The sequence below is a fragment of the Trichomycterus rosablanca genome, chromosome 16 (genome assembly GCF_030014385.1).
Source record: "Trichomycterus rosablanca isolate fTriRos1 chromosome 16, fTriRos1.hap1, whole genome shotgun sequence".
Lineage (NCBI taxonomy): Eukaryota > Metazoa > Chordata > Actinopteri > Siluriformes > Trichomycteridae > Trichomycterus > Trichomycterus rosablanca.
The window spans coordinates 4,804,158-4,822,556 of NC_086003.1; the positions used below are offsets into that span (position 1 = coordinate 4,804,158).

General features: G+C 40.0%; 1 protein-coding gene across 1 annotated transcript in view; it reads left to right on the plus strand.

The window, feature by feature from the left end:
• cacna1bb (calcium channel, voltage-dependent, N type, alpha 1B subunit, b) overlaps positions 1-14,918 on the plus strand; it is a 120,212-nt gene extending 105,294 nt beyond the window's left edge. The window contains exons 39-48 of the mRNA XM_063011264.1: positions 61-166; positions 676-783; positions 1,499-1,608; positions 2,568-2,728; positions 2,995-3,109; positions 4,468-4,578; positions 6,845-6,883; positions 9,369-9,618; positions 11,088-11,311; positions 12,119-14,918. Coding sequence (XP_062867334.1) covers positions 61-166; positions 676-783; positions 1,499-1,608; positions 2,568-2,728; positions 2,995-3,109; positions 4,468-4,578; positions 6,845-6,883; positions 9,369-9,618; positions 11,088-11,311; positions 12,119-12,655 — 1,761 coding nt within the window. The 3' untranslated portion in view covers positions 12,656-14,918. The remainder of the gene's footprint in view (positions 1-60; positions 167-675; positions 784-1,498; positions 1,609-2,567; positions 2,729-2,994; positions 3,110-4,467; positions 4,579-6,844; positions 6,884-9,368; positions 9,619-11,087; positions 11,312-12,118) is intronic.
• The last annotated feature ends 3,481 nt before the right edge of the window (positions 14,919-18,399 follow it).

Consider the following 18,399-nt stretch of genomic DNA (forward strand, 5'->3'; position numbering starts at 1 on the left):
CAGTCAAAGTGTTGTGGTTTTATTACATGTGATACTGATTCTGTGTACACCTGCCTGCAGCGCTTGGTGAGGATGAACATGCCTATTGCTGACGACAACACGGTCCACTTCACGTCCACGCTTATGGGTCTAATACGCACCGCCCTGGATATCAAACTGGCATCAGGTAGCGCTCGGATAGGTCCATTTAGCGCCCAGTGCCGTGCCACTTACTATTTGTAATAATGTTTTGTATTTATTAGCACTTCTGATCATTCATTTTTTTCAGTTCTTCTCTTTTCAGCCACTGGTTTGTTGTTATTTTGATGAGAATGAAATAAAAATGAATTGGACAGGATTTTAGGATTAATTTCTTTAAGAAGAGTGTAGATCAGCCAGGATTGTATTTGATCCAGGTGGCAATGTGCCTTGATGGGTAGCACTCACAGCAAAAAGGTCCTGTGTTAGCCTCCCAGGTGGAGCTTGCTGGGTGGGTTTTTTTTTTGTCCAAAGACGTGCAGTCGGGTTAATTGGAGATACAAAATTGCCCTAGGTATGAGTGTGTGTGTGTGTGTGTGTGTGTGTGTGTGTGTGTGAGAGTGTGTTTGCCCTATGATGGACAGGTATACAAGTGTATACAGGTATATTCCTGAATTTTGTAATTTTGATAATGTTATTGGTGCTCTTGTTGTTCAGGTGTTCTGGCTCAGCGTCTGTGTGATGTAGACTTGAGGAGGGAGATTAATAAAGTGTGGCCCAGCCTGTCATCCAAGACTGTGGACCTGCTGGTAACACCTCATAAACGTAAGCTGTTCCGGTACATTCTGTACATTCTGGAAAGGGTCTGTAGTTTGATGTGTTTATGTAACTAAAATAGTCCATTATTTATGAACCTGTGGCATTAATTTCACAACTGAAGTACCAATGGTTTGGTTTAAATAAAGCAATATTAGGAAAGTACTACATGTGCTTTTAGTATTTCTAAATAATATAGAACCGTTTGTTTGTATATAGTTAATGTATATTTACTGCCCTCTCCTGGTCAGTAAGGTGAACGACATGCCTAAAATTCTGTAAACACTCTTGCTAATTATTGAATTCGGATGTATAAAATAAATTAATATCCTTCAAACTTTATGGCAGCAGTTTTGGAGAAACCATTTTCTGTTCCAGCACAACTTCCAGAACTATATCTGTGTAAAAACTGAGGTCCATAAAGAAAAGGTTTGATAAGTTTGTTGTGAAGGAACTTAGCCACACTAGCCATCACAAAGTCCTGACCTCAACCTTATTAAACACCTTTAAGATAAACTGCAAGATTAAAATGGGCACAAATTCTCATAGGCATCTTTCTGGAAAGCCTTAACAGGTATCTGTACGTCAGGGCCCATTATTTATTAATTGTTATGCATGTATTTTTGTTCTTGCTGCCTCCAAGTTACCATGCAACTATTCAGATGGCTGCTGGCTTCTCACTTTCCTTCATATTGTAATAATATTGTAAATCTGTGTGTACCAGATAATGAGCTGACGGTTGGGAAGGTGTACGCAGCTCTGATGATATTTGATTACTACAAACAGAACCGGGCTAAAAGACTCCAGCAGCAGCAGCCTAATGCAGGTCCACTGGTACGTTTCTACTCACATTACTTCCACCTGCAGTTAAACAGCATTAAGTACAGATTTTATAATTCAGGTCAAATTACTTCATAAAACTATAGTTTTATTTTGTTCACTTGAGAACTTCTGTGCATCTGTCATCCTTCAAAAATACTATATGGCCAAATGTATGTAAACATCTCACTGATTATTGAGTTTGAGGGTTTCAGCAACATCCTGCTGCTAACAGGGGTATCAGATCAGTTCTATAAAAACACAAACACGAATTCTATAAAAATTTGAACATCTCAGGCTGGGCATTTACACAAACAACGATTGTCTTGTTGTTCAAGGGAGGTGCCAGAGGGGATTCCTCACAACTGATGCAATTACGACCTCTGCTGGCTGATTGATGTTGCCTGCACAGAGACGGGGGATAATGTGATCAGGGTGTATCTCTCCGTACACAAAGCTCATCCACATATGAAGTCACCTCGTACAGGTGAAAAGATGCAGTCAGTACTGCATATGTGTCGGAGGGGGCGTGTGTTAATCACGGCTCTCCTCGGTCAGAGTGGAGGTCAACATCAGTAGAAAGGAAGTGTAATGCAATCGGGTAACTGGATATGACTAGATTGGGAAAGAGGGGGGGACTCTTAAACACTGATATGGTTTTAACTTTGTGGCACTGGTCTGTCCTATTGTGACTGTGCTACAACCATACTAAACTCTGTCTATTAAAGCCAGGCCTTCTAGTCCACCATTAATGCCAGACCTCACACATGCATAGTTGACTGAACATACTTGGCACACCCATAGAGACACTCCAGAATCTTGTGGAATGTCTTTCCAAAAGAGTGCAGCCTGTTATAGACACAAATAAAGGGGGATCCATATTAATGTTTTGGAATGGGCAGGTGTCCACACACTTTTGGCCATATGTTTTATTTTATTGTCTGAATAAAAACATGTGTTCTTCTGTTCTGCAGAGTAAAATGAGCTCTCTTTTCAAACCCATGTTGCCTCTTACTCACATACATGAAGAGCCACCAATGAAGAGCGCCAGACCACCACATCTTTTCCAAACTGACGCAGCTCCCCTGCCAGAATTCCCTCCCACAACCCCTCTGTTGACCAACGGGGAGCCAATGTGAGTGTTTCATCATGCTGAGCTTCATAGTAATATTAATTATTACGTTATTATAATTAACTTGTTATAAAGATAACAGTACCAGACATTGCCAGTCATAACTGGTTGTATGTTGGACATCTGCTTGAGATGATGACCTACTGGTTATATGGTTTAGGTTATTTAAGACTGGATTAAGGTGTGTGTGTGTGTGTGTGTGTGTGTGTGTGTGTGTGTGTGTGTGTGTGTGTGTGTGTGTGTGTGTGTGTGTGTGTGTGTGATCACAGGCAAAGCCAAAACAGTTCCATGAAAAACTCTCCGGCGTTAGAGGCGACTCAGAGGGGCAGGAACTTTGTCCAAAGGGTCTGTTCAGAAGATGTGCCATACACAACCGAATCTCAGGTACTGTAGTGCCAACACAATATTGTCCCCACTATAACCATATACCATTTTATACCATTATAACCTTTTTCAGACCATATAGAACCCGGTAGTTCTCTATAACCCCAATGAAGAAACTGTACACAATCATAGTTTAGTATAAGACATTATAGCCACTATTGGATTATAACCCCACTACAGCCTATTATGCACTAATAAAGCCCAATGTAGCTCACTGTAAAACACCGATACCTTTTATAACCCCACTGTAAACTGTAGACCATTATATCTCAATGTAACCCATTAACAATCATTGTAGTCCTGTAAAACCCAGCTGTAGACTACTGTAGACTAGTACATTGTAATGTACTGTACCTCCCTAAGGTCCAGTATAGTCCCTGATAACCCTACTGCCTTCATTCATAGATCATTATAGCTCATCATACCCAACCTTATCCCACTATTGCCCATAGTACACCATCATAGCCCACAATAACCCACTAAAACTCACCCTAGACAATTATATTCCACTATAACCCACTTTAAACCAATTTAGACCATTGTACCTCACTATAATTCCATAGTCCACTATACTCTGCTATAACTTTATTATTACAGATGATTTAGGGCACATTCTAGTCCCAAACTAAATTTTGCACACTATATGGTTTAAATTCTTTGTGGTACCTCAGATTAGTCTACTGCAAAACATTTATAACAAATTAAGCCTACTATAGCCCATCGTAGGGCATCTTACTGTAGCCCACTATAGCACACAACAGCCAATGACTTTATTTATAATTACACAAAATACACTATAGCCCATTATGGTCCACTGTAGACCACTGTATTACTCTATAATCTCATGGTAGACCACTACAGGTCACCACTATAGGTTGTAATTTTTTATAACTGCACAGTAGACCACAATAGTCCATTGTTGTCCGCTGTAACACATTGAATTCTTCACTTACTTCCACTTACTTCCTTTATAACCACACGCTAGACATAATAGGTCCCTGTAGCCATTTATAACTGTTATAGCATATAGCAGTCCACTAGAATTCACTATGGATTACTTAAGCCACTAATATAATTCCACCATGGCTCATACAACCCACTATGTAATCAGTCTCCTATTACGCTATCATAGCCCACCAGAGGCCACTGTAGCTCTTTATAACCCCACTGCAGTCTAATAAAAACACCATAGGTCGCTGTAGAGAACAATAACTCAGTGTGACTGGTGGCTGTAGCACTGTGTAACATCAGCGTAGATCAATATAATCCATTTAAGGTCAATGTAGAAATTTCTTGCTCATGCAAGTGTCACATATAAATGTGTGTGAATGTTTGTGGGCTCTGTCTGGATCTAGCAGGAATTAGTAGAGATGACAGATATGGATAATGATTCAGATGTTGGTGCTTTTCCAACACTGGAGGGCCACGGGAGGGCGGCATCTATGCCCAGACTCAGTGCAGGCTTCCAGGTAAGCTTTTATATATACAGTATTAATAAAAAGTTACTATTCAGATGTAATCAGGAATGTTTACGGTTTGTTTAGTCAAAAACGTCCTTACCTAAAAAGAGTCCTTACCTAATAAGGTTAATTTATTAAATGCATCTTTTGAATAAAATATGCGGCCAAAAGTATGTGGAAACCTCTCCTGTGTGTTGAAGGGAATATTCATGCAAATGGTTTTGGAATGGGACGCCCAACAAGCACCTGGTCAGGTGTCTACATACTTTTGGCTGTGAATAGTGTGTGAATTGGAATGAGTATGATAAATAAGGGGATATGACGGATCTGAAAATGTATAGTAAAAGTCAAAGACAGTCATGGCAGTCTTGGAATGTCAATGGCTATGACTTACTGCAGCTGGTAACGTCTCTGTGCCCACAGAAAAATAGTTAGTTTGACCCAGGAATGAAACCCTAAACTGTCAGCTTATACTGAAAAGGAAACTTTTCCTAATTATCCAAATGGAGAACCACCAAAAAGAGGTATGTTATGAATTATGAGCTGCTAAAACATAGGACACACTGTCCACAGTCAGCCAAGCTTAACTTAGTGTGGACAGTGCCACCCTTGTTCCTACAGTCTTTAATTATTAGCACATCTGTTTTCTGGTGGTTCCTGGATTATATCCGATCATTTGGACAAATTTCTACCCAGCATAAAGTGACAGTTTGGGTTTTCTCCCTGACCTTGGCGTGAGACCACTGTTCAGTGTACTTTGTAATGGGTTCAGTCACACTATCCTTATTTTTTTGGACACACATAATTACTAACAATCAATCATAAAGCCATGCTACTCATCTTGGTTATTGACAAATGACGTTTGAATCATTCGGTCACTAAAAAGTTCAAGAAATCATTAAAATTCCAAGTCTGCCATGAAATATCGTACCAAAACAGTGCAGCAGTTTTATGCTTTACCTTCACTATGATTTTTATGTGTGGTCCCAATACGCCTTTATGTTTTATGTTATAATGATTTCAGTGTCTCTGCTGTCTCGTCTGATTTTTATGTGCACTTGTACTGTACTGTATGTTATTGTATCGTACTTTCAATGTCTCACTTCTTTATTTTATCTGTTGTCCAGTGTTATTCTCTTCTCTTCCTATTTATTTTCTACTGCTCATTTTTAAGTGCAGTACCTCCATTCACATCATTACACCAGTTATAGACTGTAGTGATATTGTAAGATTCACCATACCAATTTCCATGGCATATGACTATGAGACAACAGTTCTAGACATAGGGGAATTAAAATGGTCTATTATAGGCATAGGGATCTAGTCATAGTGGAATAGAAATGATCTATTCTAGACATAGAGATAGGGCTCTAGGATTAGGGGAAAAGAAATTGTCTATTGTAGGCATAGCGATCTAGGCATAGGGGAATGGAAATAGTTTATTCTACACATAGGCATACGGATCTAGGCATAGGGGAAAAGAACTTGTCTATTTTAGGCATAGAGATAGGGATCTAGGCATAGGGATCTAGGCATAGGGAAATAGAAATTGTCTATTCTAGGCATAGAGATAAGGATCCAGGCATAGATATCTAGGCATAGGGATCTAGGCATAGGGATAGGGATCTGGGCTTAGGCATAGGGATCTAGGCATAGGGATAGGGATCTGGGCTTAGGGATAGGGATCTAGGCATAGGGGAATAGAAATTGTCTATTCTAGGCATAGAGATAGGTATCTAGGCATAGGGATCTAGGCACTGGGGAACAGAAATTGTCTATTCTAGGCATCTTCCAAGAGCCCCAAACAAGCAGAGGAACATCCCAGACTCCAGACCAGAAATTCCTTAGTAGCATCTGTTGTGCCAGCATGGAAATTACTTTCAAACTGGCTTAGATAACTCAGATTCCTCCAGACCACTGTGCCACCAGAGCATCCACTTGGCTGATCTGTTGATGCAAAAGTTTCTAGTTGGCTGTTTTGGCAGCGTTATGCATTATAAGACCACTGATCCTGATACATAAGAGTAAAGCCAGCTTTGCTCATTTTTATCATCTCATTTCTCATTTTAAATCTATCCATGTTCAGATTTTAACTATCACTATATCATCAGATATCATCCTCTCTCAGACTTCCCATGATGCTCATCCTCCTCTTCTGCTTCCTTTCTGTCCTGATTCCTGTCCCGTGTCTTTCTGATGCTGTGTAAGTCAGTCCGTGTTGGCTGTGTGTTTGTCTATGCTCTCCTCACTTGTCTGTCCTCTTCCTACCCCACAGCGGAACCACTCGCGCCACACCACCGGGACGTACCTAGCAGTATGTACAACTGTTCCAACCCCCTCTCTAGCTATTGACTTTTGTGTTTCTCTCAGCCACACTCCTCTCATATTTGTGCTGGCTTATGTGTGCTTTGCCCATTCCAATCTATTCTTTCTTAGCATTTTCCATAGTCTGATAACTGGAAAATCAAAATAAAAAAGATCAATAATCTGGTCAGGTTTGCAACACATCAACGTTTGGTTTGTTTATTAGGCAGATGTGTTTATACTCAGATCATTTGTGAAGATACGTCTGGCAAAATAATAAAAGCCATTTGGGGATGGGTTGTCATCAGTCATGTGTATGATGTACAGTAAGGTGTGTTTGTGTGTATTTGTATGTGAGTAGTGTACCATTGTGTACCGTGTACAGGTAGTGGTAATGATGCAGTCTCTTCTTCCCACATCCCCAGTGTATATTTATTTATTTTGCATCAGACATCTAGCTTTAAATGAGGTAATCTGGTTTCAGATAGATGTGCAGTCTTAAGTAGCCCAGTCTCCTCATCCTTTCTTTACTTTTTCTTACCTATAATGCTTTCTTTTACATTCCCTAAGCTCTAGGTATTAATGAGCTAAGTGTGAGGTACAAACTCCAGAGTACTAAGTAATTATGTATGATACTAACCATCATTTTACCATCATGTTTTACCTCACACGTAACTGATTAATACCTGGAACATGTGTGACATTTCAGTGTAATTAAGTTAAGACTGTATTTATACTAAGCATCTTCCAAAGAAGCTGGAATATGCAAATAAATAATAAGAAATGGTATATATGATAAATAAAGGCATTCATCTGCCCTAAATTATCCTATCATGATCATTGTTACCTAAAATAATTACCTATTACATTGGAGTTTGTAACTCACACTAACCTGGTTAATAGCTGGAACTTAGGGGAGTGTAAAATAAAGTGTTTAATCTTTGACATTAACTATACTAACAAATTTTCCATTTACTTATACAGGGTGAGTCAAAATTATAAACACTTGAATGGCTAAAACCATTTATTTACAAAGTATACTTCATATGTGTAAGATGATTTACAGGACAGTCTCAACCTGTTCACCATCATGTTCAACACACAAAAACCAGCGAGCAACAGTACCATTTAAAGCCCGGACACACATTTTGTGGGGAATAGATCCATTAGTGTTAACATAATTTTGACTCACCCGGTATTTAAATTATGTTCTTTTTTTTTTTACTTTTCTTTCTTTTCCTTTTTTCCTTCCTTATTTCTTCTTTTTTTTTTCTTTTTTTTTGTCTTATTCTCTTTTCTGTCATTCCTTCTTCTATTTTATTTCTATCTTTCTTTCTTTTCAAACTGGTTAATTCCAGAGGTCTCTCATATCAGGACATCCTAGGGATCTAAGATTCCAGGGACAGCTGATAAAATAGCTCTATAAAATCTTACATATTTACTGTATATGGCCCTATTTTCACAGCCGTCTTTGTGTTTTCAGGACTCTATAATCCCAGTGGTCAATAAAACATCTCTGGAGTCCCATGCTTCCAGAGCGTACTTTTCCCCCCAAGAGCCCTATATTACAGGAGCCAGGACACAATATTTCCAGGACCCTATGTTTTCTCAGATTTAAATTTCCTCAATTAAATACATTATTTGAACTGTTGTTTTATTGACCACTGGGCAGTTATGGTCTAGTGGTTAATGTACTGCACTGAGTAATCAGAAGGTCACTGGTTCAAGCCCCACCACTGCCAAGCTGTCACTGTTGGACCCTTGAGCAAGGCCCTTAACCCTCAGTTGCTTAGACTGTGTACTGTCACAGTAATGCAGGTCACTGTGTATAAATGCCAGTCAAAATTTAGAATTACGCTAGGATTTTAGATCCACATTTAAAAATTTCTTACAACTAATTGAATGTATAACAGTATAAATATATGGGGTTTAGCCTAATTTTTATGATAATAGCATAAGAACATATGAATGGGGTTAAAACATGCACCTCAACTAAAATCAAAGGACCCTGGCAGCACAAAGTCCAGACTACAGATGGTAATTTGCCACCTTTAATTATGATTAATCATGAAAAATGGCTTGGAAAGCTGTGGGCAGAGGGATGCTCAGAATTCTGGTTATGTGCCACAGTGAGGCACTACTGACTCAGTTTGGTTTAGGCTGTAGATTTGAATTGTTGACCTACATTTGGAAGGACCAGCTCGGATATGGTGCACACAGGTAAACATCTGAAGGTGTCTGTGCTTCCTCTTTGTACTGTGGTCATGACTTTCAACTGGATATTCCTTTTAGCAGCATTATCTGAGAATGATCTGTGTTGGTTAAGGAAGCATCTGTTTATGATGCTGTTCTTATACAAGGTGTGTGTGACAGTGATGATGTGTTTGCTGACTGGTTGGTCCTTTGTTCTGGCTTGTTACAGTTCTCTGTAGTGACCTAGTGACCCTTCTGTGTATTGCATCTGATTTTGTGTCCTTCTTTCTCTCTGTACAAAGCCTATCGCGCACGGCAGTCCCATGAGGCGCTCGGCCTCCTCTTTGGCTCCTCATGGAGGAGCGGTCGAAGTAAATTTGAAGGAGTATGTGCTGGAACGAGTGCCGACAGCAGAGAACCAGGAGATGGAGAGTGAGCGGGGGCACCAACATCATCATCATCACCATCATCATCACCGATGTCACCGTCGTAGAGACAAGAAGCATAAATCGCTGGATCGGGCTATTAGTGAGGAAAAGCCTGGTAATGTTGGTAAGAACACACACACACACACACACACACACATAATACATTTACACAATCACTACAGTTAAAAATCTAAAGTTTTCATGCACCCGTAAGAGTCATTTTGATTTAATGTTGGATGGGAAATCTATCAATCTGCCAACTCTCAAGCAGCTTCCAAGTGTTCATCAGTAAAAGTGGACCGATATTTAGATTTAATTATTTTCATGTGGGAAAAAAGCTGATTCGCACAAGTAGGTTGATCCAAAAATACTGCCAAATATGTGGCACATTTTCTAATCTTTGGATATTTTTCCTCAGCCAGTAATTTCCAAAATTGTCCAGCAGAGGCCCTTGACTTCTTGGCAGATTGTAGGATTAAAATTGTTTGTAACATGAGATCTGAGATTCTCTGTCAGCCTCTTCCATGTATGAACGAAACAGCCGTCTTTGCAGTGGTCTTGCCCGAATCGAACCGTTTTTGGTTTCTTTGTTCTTGGTTGTTCCCTCATCTTCACAAACAGTTCAGGTTACAAAATAAAAAAAATGCAAAAATGGCACAAACTGGCTACTGATGAATGAAATCTTTCTAGATTCGCAGTGCTTTAGGCAGGCTGAGGCGTAGCTATGGTGACAAACCGCAAATTAAAGAAACAGTGGCCACATTTGATGTCAATCACGTTGACCTGACCAATCACATTGACTGGTAGCAACCGACGTATTGGGCACCCCTGGTATAAGCTATCATTCATTCGTTCATTGTCTGTTTTACTGCGTTATTCTGGCATGGTTGGCGGTAAGTCTGATTAATTTGGCGAAGGACAGAAAACACCATTCTTTACAAAGCAGACAAACACACACTCACACACTCTCACACTTAGGGCAATTTTTAGTAGTTCGATTGGCCTACAATACCTTCGAAAAAACACAAGGGATTGTAGACTTGCCTTTGTTGGCATGAACTAATTTCTTGTTAGTGGTTCTACAACTTGTGACTTCTCTATGCCAGTATAAATAGGGCTGGCATGACCACACCAGTTAAAACATAGTAAATGGAACAGTGCGCTGTTTCCCAAGCTCAGAAAGATTAAAACTTATAAGCTTATGCTGAAAGGAAATTTGGGTCCTTTGGGTAATCAGATCCTAGTTCCACCAAAAACAGGTCTACCATAAATCAGAAGCTGCTGGAGCTCAAGCGAGACTGTCCACTGTTAAGCAAGCTTTATATTGGAAACCCCCTGTTCCGGCTTTTTCTTTGTCCATGCGATCAGCGGATTTTTAAGTGGCCGATTTTGGAGCAGAGGTTCTTTCTTTATGTTTCAGCTTCAGAGCCCACATTGATGTGCCAACAGCCTTTAACTCATGACAGACCAAACCATGCACACAAATTTCCTCTTTGCATAAGTTGACAGTTTGGATTTTCCTCCTGACTTTGGCAGAACACCACTGTTCCATGGACTTTTTTATAACCCTGACCATTTCAAATGCCGTGACAGATATGAGCAATGAGCCATTACCCAGAGAAAGAGCTCGTGAGCTGGAGAGGGACCGAGGACGTTCTCATGAGAGAAGGCATCCTTCATCTTCAGCTGTGGATAAGAAGCAACGATACTACTCCTGCGATCGCTATGGAAGCAGAGAGCTCTGCCAGTACCAATCACCTGGGCCTAGTAGATCCTCATCACCCGGAGAATCACGTGAACCCGATCGATTCAAACCAGTATGTACATTTGCAAAAAAGTTTGTGAACCCTTTGGAATTACTTTAGATACTTTTAAAATGTGGTCTTCTTTATTCACGTCAATTCAAATTTTAGAGCTTTGTTGGCCTTAAACTCAGAACAAACTGAGGACGGCTATTAAATAAGTAGAACAGCCACTCCATTGACTGGCTGAATTTGTGCCCAGCATAATTCCACCTCAATTCTGGAGGCAACTTGCCCATTCAGGCCGGTTTAGTCATGATGGCTAAGTGTGCCGACATCTTAAATAGAGGCACATTAATGTCCATTGAGATGCAGAGATCGGTTACAGGAACCAATACAGTGAATCATCTGCACTCATCATCATGCTTGCTGTTGGCCTTAATGGCATGGCAGATGGGCATGATTCAGTAAATTGTGCCCTTCTGCCAATCTTTATGGCAGGTGGAACCATTACAATTAGTCTTTTCTTTCCCTCTTTAGCCTGTTTTTCAGCCTGTTGGCTAGTTGGTAAAGTTGTAGAGGTTTCCAACATGGGGCATTAACACTTTTTTTTTTGATACTGCTGATGAACCATATGCTAGGTCGCTACTTTACTAATATTGCTGCAGATCTAGCTCAACTTAAGTTTAATGTATTTCATTTATTTTATATTACTTTAATTTCATATTATTCATTTTATGCACCAAATAAATTTGGTCATATAGTGTAGATTAGGGTTCACAAACCTTTTCTTCCAGTTTTTTTTTAATAAAACATAGCTTTTTGATCTATTGTTTTGTTTATTGCCTGTTTCTTACTCTTTGTGTGTGTCTGTGTGTGCAGGGTGGTAGTTCAGCTAAGGGCAGCTCGGTGGTCTTTACCTCAGGCTCCAGTACCCCGTGCCGTGGGAGAAGACAGCTTCCCCAGACACCACTCACCCCAAGTACAGTGGCTTTTAAGACAGCCAGCAGCTCCTCAGTGCAGATCCGCACCACCCGCCCGTCAGCCTTAGGCCCCACCTACATGAGCCGTGGCCAGTCAGAGCATGACGCCTTGCTTGGCAAAACCTACCACCCGTCTCCAGTTCCCGTCACTCGAATCGGCTCCGACCCCAATCTGGGCCCGTTGCAGCGAGATTCCCCCTACTCTGAAGCAGAAGATTTTCAAGACGCGTTAAGCTCTCACGGCTCCGGACGTTTTCAGAGGACTACGGTATCTTCTTCGTACTCTTCTATCGGGGCGTCGCCTACCGTGCCCCAGCAGAGTCGGAGCGGCGTTCCCAATGGGTACCATTTCACCCTGGGAGTGAGCGCAGCTTCGGGATGCAGCCCCAGGATTTCCCCCAGCTATCAGGAGACAGAGAAGGATGACTGGTGCTAGCACGACCGGTTTCTGTCTCTCATGTATCTGAAGTGCAGGATGAGTTTTATCATCCTAGTCTCAAGCCCGTGCCAGACTCGTGCCTGGGTATTAGTGTGAAGCTGGGGTGTTAAAGAAGTAAGCTAATTAAAGAAGTAACAGTCCAGCAGGGATAATCACCCTAATGTGGCTTGACAGTCTGTCTTGTTGTCATGGTTTTCTGGTCACAGGCTGTAAAAAATAACAGTGCCGTGGTACATTTGGCCTGTTGTGAGTGCGATCTGGCACTGAAGAGGAGAGACATAGTTTAGCAATGCTAACACATACTGCCCTCCACTCTGTGGAATCATAGTAATAGGGCTAAACTTAATATCTGCAAAACAGAAGATAATACAGTGTCTTGAAAAAGATTCATCCCCTAACATACATCATTGTTACATCCTGGGATTTGTAACTGTAACTAATAAAAATAATTAAATTAAAAACTAAATTATTTTATTTTAAGCATTAGACTGAGAGTTTGTGCAACATGGTGAAGCAAGGTTAGGCTTTTTAACCAAGTGGGGGGTCAAAACCGTACTGTGCACTATTAAATATTTATCAATTCTGACTAGGATGCCAGTTCCTGCTGCTCAAAAGCATCCCTATAACTTGATGCTACCACCACTATATTTGACAGCTGAAATACTTTTTATGTTCACACATGTACAATTTAGAATTTGAACTTCACTAAAGTCTTGTCAGACAACAATACACTTCGCCACAGCTCAGTGGAAAAGAGCTCACATTTGGTACATTAAGGACATTTTTATATTTATTTAGACCAATACCATATACCATTCTATTAGACCTTAACCAACACAGCTAATCCTCAAACATATTCTGAGACGATTATCTCTAATTATCTCTACTGGGACAGTGGTAGCCTAGTGGGTAGAGCTTTGGGCTATCAACTGAACGGTTAAGTACCATAGCATATTACGAAAGCAAAAACGATCATGTTGCACAAAAGTGAGATTTTAAAGAATTATGTGTGTTAAAGTCTTTATTTAAAGAGATAAGCAGTGATAAGAGTGTCAGAGCAGTTATTGAATATTGAAATTTATACAGACTGCAGGGGAGGAAACATTGTAAAGCAGTTTTAGACAGATTCTCTATACAGATATCTAAAAGGCAGTAGCATTTTTTACTGGTCTGAATGAACTGAATGCATGTAAGGAGTTTATGTAATGTCGTGTTGTGAAATTACAGTATGTTTGGTGCATTTTTTTTGCCAAAGAGTCATGTTGAGCCTTTCTAGTATAAGCCTGAATGCATTTGATGGAGTAAATATGTGTTGTTAAGAATAAGTGGGTTGTTCTTCGAATAGTGTTGCAAGTCAACTAAGAATAATTTGCCATGTCTCTGGATTGCTATTACATTAATTTAGGACTTTAATTAAAAGATATTCATGTATTCACTTATATTTGGACTCGAGAAATAGCCTCTGCATCTTCTTTGTTAAGCCATTGCTTTAACAGCACCTTGTGATAAAATGTCCATTCACTTGTTTATGATATTTGGTGTTACCATGGAATGTGATAACACTACAGACAGTTCTTTGGTGTTAATGTGAGAAGTGGTGACACCAGACACTGCAAGGTGAACTGCAAAATTTATTTTTAGAATCCCAGCAAAAAATGGTCTTTCTTTTATTTATTTATTTATTTAAATTTTCTATTTTTCCAACCTTTTTCTCCCCTAATCTAATCGTGTCCAATTACCCTGATTGCATCCTCCACTGATTCAACCCTCCACCGCTGACTGAGGACGCTTCTTAACTGACACACGCCTTCTCCGACACGTGCTCAGTACAGACTGCATTTTTCACCTGCACGAGTGGAGTTTATATACCGATCAGTGCTGTGTACGGAGAGCCACACCCTGATCAGCATTATTCCTCAGCCCTGTGCAGGTGCCATCAATCAACCAGCAGGGGTCGTAATTGCACCAGTTATGAAGGCCTATGATCAGGCTTGCCCCTAACCCTATGAACAACAGCCAATCGTTGTTCATGCAGCCGCCCAGCCCAGTCGGACAGCAGAGCTGAGTTTCGATACTATTTGTTTATTTATTTATTTTACAAAACCACATTGCACTTTTTGGCACACTTTAGTTGTACAAAGAAATTGTAACTGAAATGTTATATTTTTATTTACATTTTATATTCAACTGTGTTCAGAAACTGTCAAATTCATGACAAATTTCTGTTTTACTTGGTTATACCTCCAGTTTTATGAGGCGGCAAACATCTAAATCCTTCAACAACATAAGATTAAAGAACATAACAAACTATTTGGATGTTGTACCCCCCAAAACTGCTTCTTTCATCCAACAATTAACATACGAATATTGAGTTCTCTAGACACTACTGACCCTTTACTAACACCAAGTTAATTAGATATAAAAACAATAGGGTCTTTTGCTAACGAACACTCCTGTATGCTGCAGGATCTGTGATTGGGGCTTTTCTGCTTCAAAGGCCCTGGCAACCCTCTCCAGTTTTATTAAGCATTACAGGAAAAGACTCCGAGCTGTGGAGCAGGATGAAGTGGAGCGTACACAGGAGCAGACCAAGGAGCCTGGAAGATCTGATGAGATTCTATATGGAGAGGTACTCTCAGATTTCCTAATATACTGCAGGGAAAGACGAGGTGCAAGACAGGAATACCCTGGGCCCCAGACATAGCCAATCATGTCTGTGTAAACTGTCAGCCGGGCCGATAGCACCATTCTTATTAAGCCATCTTTACCAAGGGTGCCAACAATTTAAAGACAAATGTGTTTCCTTACTCAAAGAGATAGATGTAGGGTCTAGAAGTAGACCGACCATTAGCATTGCCAATATTGTGTTCAAGTAAACAGGACATTATTACTGTAATATGTTTGTGTGACAATTGTAAACAGAAAGTTTAAAAAATAGTTTTTATAAGAAATATCTTTTGGTAACACCAATACATCAAACTTAATGAAATATTTAATTTTACAGTATTTTAAAGTAGATAGTTTTACAGTAGACAATTGAATTTATTAATTCATTGTCATATCGGGAGGGGGGGGGTAACACCTGTGCACACAGTAACACCCTGGACGGGACGCCAGTCCATCGCAGGGCAGACACACATACACACACATTCACTTATAGGGCAATTCAGTGTCTCCAGTTAACCTGTCTGCATGTTTTTGGACTGTGGGAGGAAACCGGAGCTCCCGGAGGAAACCCACGCAGACACGGGGAGAACATGCAAACTCCGCACAGAAAGGACCCGGACCGCCCCGCCTGGGGATCGAACCCAGGACCTCCTTGCTGTGAGGCGACAGTGCTACCCACTTAGCCACCATGCCGCCCCAATTTAATTTAAATACGCAAAATATTTTATAAGTTTGTTACCTTTATGCATTTAAATTGATTTAAATGTGTTTGAATAGCCTTTGCAACACTTTTAAAATAATTAATTAATTAATTAAATCTCTTCAACTTGAAAAAATATTAATATACAAATAAATGTAATTATTAAAACACATTTAGTAGCAATTATGTACTTCTTGACTTAAAATTGGCCATGTTTTTTAGCTTGAAATCTTCCTAAAACATTTTTTTAATCAGACAAAAGGATGTTTCTCTTTGACTTCATATTTTTGGACAGTTTTGCTGTTTACTGCAGGGAGGATTTGACTGTTGAAATAAATTACAGCAGGGCTATGCAACAATGTGACACATTCTGATCACTGCATCCTCTGCCGCTTTACCTCTTGAACTCTTAGGTTTCAGTATCAGAACCAAACCAGTTCTGTTGCATGTAACTTGCAGTACACTGGAAATTCAGCCAGGCCAAGTGGCTGCTCACAAGTGTAAAAATGGGACATTGCCTCTGCGGGACAAATGCATGCCAGTGTCCTGCCATCAGAAGTGAATCTGAATGGTCTTGTTTGTGTCATTCAGATCCATAAAATATTTTAATGAATATAAGCAGGATTGTGTGTATATGTGTGTGTGTGTGCGTGTGTGTTGTATTCTTTTGCATTTGTGACAACACAATTGACCTCCTTTTATTTTTCCTTTTTGAGGAAGTTGAGATGAGAACTGTACATGTAGTATAACTGTTAATATACTAAAGCCATTCTGTAAAAAGATTTTTAATATTAATCAAATGTTCTGCCAGGTGCCAAATTCAACACAGCACCACTTCTGTCCTTGTGCTGTACCTTGTCTAGTTGACCTGTGGATCTCCTTGAACAATGCGTTAAGATTGCATGTTATGATGACATGAGCATGTAAAACTGCATTCTTTCTTGTTTGACATATTTTATGTTTTGTTCCTGTGAGGGATGTACTGCCTTTATACACTGTCTTTAATAAACTCCACACATTTGAAGCAGTATGGAAAGTCTAGACTTTTGTTTTGAAGAAAATATCTGTTAAATTAAGCCGGCCATCGGGACTGATGCCATTATGTTTGATGAGCAAATTGTTCTGTTTATTGATTGTCTATTTCTTAACTATTCATTACTATTTTGTATTCTTGGACTAAACTGCTTTGATTATTAGATGAAGGTTTTGTAAGGGGAGAAAGATAGATTCTAAGTGTATGTGGCGTACATGCATATACACACATGTACACACATATAGACAAATAAATACTATATGTAGCCAGTTCACCTGCTGCATGTTTTGGGAGGTGAAAGGAAGCCTAAACAGCTAGAGGAAACCCTTATGGACAACATAAGAACATCTCACAAAGAGACAAAACATCTCACAAAGAGTAATGAGTCGAGGTTTGAACCCAGATGATGTGTATCACCTGCATTCCATGCTGCATCACTGTGCCACCTGTTTTATTTAAAACATTCCACCTTTTTTTAAAAGGTGGGAAGAAACCAAAACACCCCTATGAGACCCACACATATGTGGTGACAACATGCCAAACTCTTTTCAGACAAGATTATGGTTCAAAATGTGTGGCACTGTTGTATTGTATAATGCTGAATATTGTCTTTTATCATGGGGCTGTATGGTGGCAACGACATCAACATTGGTTATGGATGGTTTTTCGCTGTACACTTGGGTTTCCTCCAAGCTTGCAGAAACATACGTGGGTATAGAATGAAGTGCTTACCCCTTGGTGTGAGAGGGTAAATGTGTTTGGACCATGAATTGACCACTTTGCATAATGACAGGATGAAGCGGTTTATAAAAACAAATGCTAATTTAATAAATGCCCCTGAGTATGAGTGGTCGTACTTGTTAGACGTCTATTTAGGGCGTTTTGGAGGGCACATAGAGTGCCAGTGTGGTCCGGGGACAAACTGAACTTGACACTGAAGTGCAGTTTTTACAGACACCTCAGAAATGAAGTTAATCTCGGTGGGCGGGGAAAACAAGCGGACAAGCTGCTGATTGGTCAGAAGGGGTGAAGTAGGCGGGATGTAGGAGCAGCTCGCGCAGGAGACGGCGCGCGCTGCGAGTTGAAGAGCTCGAGCGCGTCTGAAGTGAGCAACAAACGGTCGTCTGAGGTAAAGTTTTCAAGATGACCGACCTCAACACTTTTAAATCGAAATAAATCCCGTTTTACTTGGTTCCAACGAAGTTTAAAACATTTTTAAAAGAAGTTCTCGTTTTTATGGTCGAATTCTGTGCGAGATATTTTCTGGAGGTGTTAAAATGACGGATTAAATAGTCGTGACAGGTGATGACGTTCGTTAGCAATTTAGCTAATGTCGTTTCC